Source organism: Eurypyga helias, unplaced genomic scaffold (genome assembly GCF_000690775.1).
Source record: "Eurypyga helias isolate BGI_N326 unplaced genomic scaffold, ASM69077v1 scaffold42354, whole genome shotgun sequence".
Taxonomy (NCBI): Eukaryota; Metazoa; Chordata; class Aves; order Eurypygiformes; family Eurypygidae; genus Eurypyga; species Eurypyga helias.
In genome coordinates this window covers 38,354-42,203 of record NW_010248920.1, presented here as the reverse complement: position 1 = coordinate 42,203, position 3,850 = coordinate 38,354, and the positions used below count along the sequence as shown (strand labels likewise).

The following is a 3,850-nucleotide window of genomic DNA, read 5'->3' as shown; positions in this document are numbered from 1 at the left end:
TACACAAAAAGGGTAACTCTCACTGTCTAACAGTATCCCACCTGACAAGCTAAGGGGATTGTGATTGAAACTGCTAAAACCTGAAAGACGTTTGGGCTGGTTTCTCAGGAGGTTCAGCTCAGGGGATGAAGGAAGGAGAAGGAAGCCAGCCCAGCGGGGACGACAGTTGGTCATGCCCAGGCACTGCTACTTCAGTAGTTTTCCAGCACTCTTTATACTGTCAGCTCAGTGTTTTCACTCTCTGTGATGGTGGAACAGGTTTTTTTGTGGTTCTGATTAAAGAAAAAAAAAAAAGAATTTATAAACAAAGACAGTGCGATGAGGCAGAAATCTCTACGTGGGCACACCCTCTCATTGGGGAGGGTAAACAAATGGCTCTTCTGTGCGTATTTTCAGCTCTCATTCCTCACGTTCAAACTCCTCCCATCGTACCAATCACCCCCAAAAGCACCAGCAGGTCTCCTGGCACACATATAAAACCAGGACAGGTCAGGACACCCCTCACAAAGTGCACTGTACATTGCCTGGAGCTTAACTTCATTGAAGCAGAGGAGTCTTAACGGTGTCGGAAGCCACGATGTCAGGTAAAAACTTCCAGGGACTGAAGGAACAGGCTGAAGGTGCAGCAAAAGATGCTGGTAAGAAAGATTAAATATTGTTCTATATTGGGGGCAGGAGGGGGGAGTCTTAGCTGCTGCTTTTGCTTACAGAGACCACAGCCTGAAGTTACACTGCAAGCTTCATCGGTGCTAGCAGGACACAGCTTTCCCTTTTTTCTTCAGTTCCTGGGGGACGGGTTTTGGCCATCCCCTGGAGAAGGCCCTGGGCTGGCCCTGCTCCCAGTTTGGCTTGGGAAGCCGCCTGCACTGACCCACAGCTCCCTTTGCGCCTGCTGAGCACCATCCAACCTTGACCACTCCCCAGACCTCGTGTTTTTAGAGCAAGGAAACCTTTATGGGTAGCAATAACCTTTTTGTATCTTGCATTTACATTGCTTGGGGTAAAAACCTGCTCTGCAGCGTTTTCTAAACTCCTCTCCCTTTAAGAAATTGGAGTTAACCCTGGATTAACATTTGCTGCTTGGCCTGACTATCCATGCCTTCTGGTAATCACAATTCTGATTGCAATGGGCTGTTTGCAGTGGGTAGTACAAGTATGTGCCTGTTGTGTTCTTCTCGAGCAGCGATCACCGCACTTGGCAGGGTTTAAAAAGGCCTGTGCACGTGTTTCTGTCACAGCTATGCCCGCGTTGTAGGTACTCAGGCGTTTTAGGGTATACTCCTTACGGTGTTTGTGTGCGGCTCATTCCTAGCAGGGTATAATTTGTATCAGATACGGTCCTGGATTCTGATCCTGCAAACATTTTGTGGTACAGCTGAAATGTGCGAGTAACCTCCCTGATTTCTTTGGAGTTATAGTGAGTTTCCGTACACCCGGGAACAAATGTGTAGTAGACCCAGGAACATGATAGTATGCCTTTCTGAAAAATGAAATAGTCCTTGTTGGATCCTCAATATATTCATGCCATCGAGGGGCCACTTCTAGCAAAACTGACAGGATGGCTCTCGCACTTTCTTCAGCTCTCAGACATCTTACAATTTCATGGCATCTCACTTTTTAATGCTTTATATTCTGGGGTTGATCTGTCATGTTTTCTAGCTTCTACTCTTCTTCTATTTATATCTTGTTTGTAAAATCTCCCTTCTCCTGTCCTGCTCTGTTCAACGCATTTGCTTCCATTTTGGTAAAGGAACTACTCCCACAAAGAAAATGCGTGTGAGACGGCCAAGCCTCTCCAAACAGAATAAACTAGAAAAATCAATGCAAGCAAGTGTAGTGTGAAATAAGCAACATGCAGCTGGATGTCGTTTCAACCCACTGCTGATCTTCGCTTCTTTATCTCCTTTTTATTTTATCTTCTCATCCGTCATCGATTTGCTCAGCTGACCGTAGGTGCTAGGTGAACGCTAATCTCCTCGCAAGCCGCTCTGGCAACACACCTAGTTCCCAGGGTGCCCTCGAGTGAAGTACGCAGTCTCAGCCTGCTCCGTACCAGCCTTAGCTCTTCCCAGGGGCATAATCTCCTGTGGACGTGCAGAAAAGCCAACTGACATAGGGAATTCCTATAAGCATAGATGTGAACAGTTGGAAATGAATTTGTTTTTTGGTCCTTATTTACAGCCAATACACTGGGACAGGCTACTCAGGATGCAGTCAGCCAGTTTACAGATGCAAGCCAGAAAGGTAAGAGCAACAACATTCAAATCCAGAAGCGATGGAGCAGCTCAACACAAGCCAGCAGCCAGCAGTCCTCATTCCCCTCTGTCCCACAGGCATCCTCAGCCTGGAAGTCCTTGGTTTCAGTGACAACTTTTTGCCGTTTAATCCATCTCATGGATTAATTTAATGGGAAAAGATTTTGGGGTTGTTTAGTAGCTCCACACTTTTAGTGGCAGGCAATAGCTGACAGTGCCCTGGCCACTGAGCACAGCATTCAGATTTTGGCTTCCTTTGTAGAAAACCTGTGGGAACAGTATGGGCAAAACGTTGCTGCTCTTTCTTGAGGATTAAGTAGCGCTGCGATACATCGTGCTTGCCCCAGGCCAGGGGGCAGGGACTGTGGGGTCCCTCCAGGCCCAGCCCTATGCCGACTCCCAGTGCCTGCTGAGACAGCAGCCGGGATCGAACGCTAATGATTCCACAGCTGGAAAGGTGCTGTCAGGAAAGTGCTGGCATCTCGCTTCCGGGGATCAGGAACAACTTAAACTGAAAACTAAGCTCAATTCTCGCTTAATAATTTTTTAAGAATGAGGGGAGAATTAGGAATTTTGGGTTCTAAAATGTTTAATGAAAGCCAAACTCTGTTGACAGTGACTCCCTAGGGCAGAGACCCCTGCAGCTCCATGGATATCACGAGAAGGGCAGGCTTGGGCACTTGTTGCTGTTAGACAGGAAGGCCTTAAAATTGCCAAGAACTTTTTTGAAGATATATCCCAATATTTTTATAGTCTACTCATTTTCACACCTCCCCCTTCCATCTTTTTTTCCTCTCTTGCAGCTATTGACAAGGCTTCCAAGACGGCACAAGACGGGGTAGAAAAAGCAACCGGACAAGCTGCTGAAGCAATGTCTGGCCTTGGGAAAAAATGTGGATTTAAGAAATGATGCTAATTTAAGCAAACAGTATTGCATACAAAAATCTCTCTTTGATCTGCAATTCCCTGCTGCTTTGTGCAGAAAAATGAAAGCTGTTTGATATCTGGGTAATTTCTCTCTCTTCAAATACAAAAATTCTAAGGCCGAAGGCCCCCCTCATCCTTCCTACAGGAAAACTACATCTTTTAGCACATCTGCTCACATTCGTCAGCATGGCTCGTAAGGCTTCAGCCACCCTATTGCCCTGCTCTTGCAACAGCGCAGTGATGATTGCCACATTTGCCGAGTCTGTTTACAAAACCAGTGAAACTGCTCATTCCCCAGGACACCAGAACATTCGTATGGTGAAACTGAGTTTCCTTCCAGCAATCAAAAGTTAAGCTAGGGTCACGATTCTTGCCAGTTTTATTTCTGTTCCCATCTGCTGTATTTTCAGATTAAGGTAAATAAAAGGCATTGTAAGATTTCCACCCACCCAGAAACTTATCGCCTTGTTATGTACGCTCGTTATTTTACTGGGGCTTTCCACGAAGGATCGTACAGTGCTTTGCAAATCCCTTCTGCTCTTTTGATTCAAAGCCCAGTGAGGTTGGTGACCATCCTGTAAGGGAGGTGAGTAATGAATCGTTTTGCAGTCTGGCAGGCAGACATATGGAAGCCGACAGCCCTGCACCGCAGAAGAGCCCCTCATCCT

General features: G+C 46.4%; 1 protein-coding gene across 1 annotated transcript; it reads left to right on the top strand.

Moving 5' to 3' along the window:
- Positions 1-577: 577 nt before the first annotated feature.
- Positions 578-3,165, top strand: ADIRF (adipogenesis regulatory factor). Its single transcript, XM_010151211.1, has 3 exons — positions 578-638; positions 2,182-2,244; positions 3,059-3,165. The coding sequence occupies exons 1-3, from the start codon at positions 578-580 to the stop codon at positions 3,163-3,165; spliced, it is 231 nt and encodes a 76-aa protein (XP_010149513.1).
- The last annotated feature ends 685 nt before the right edge of the window (positions 3,166-3,850 follow it).

Excerpts from the sequence above, each read along its gene's own strand:
- ADIRF (XM_010151211.1), top strand. The coding sequence starts at position 578 with ATGTCAGGTAAAAACTTCCAGGGACTGAAGGAACAGGCTGAAGGTGCA. Across the intron at positions 639-2,181 it reads AGGTGCAGCAAAAGATGCTG|CCAATACACTGGGACAGGCT; the intron begins GTAAGAAAGATT and ends CCTTATTTACAG. Across the intron at positions 2,245-3,058 it reads TACAGATGCAAGCCAGAAAG|CTATTGACAAGGCTTCCAAG; the intron begins GTAAGAGCAACA and ends CCTCTCTTGCAG.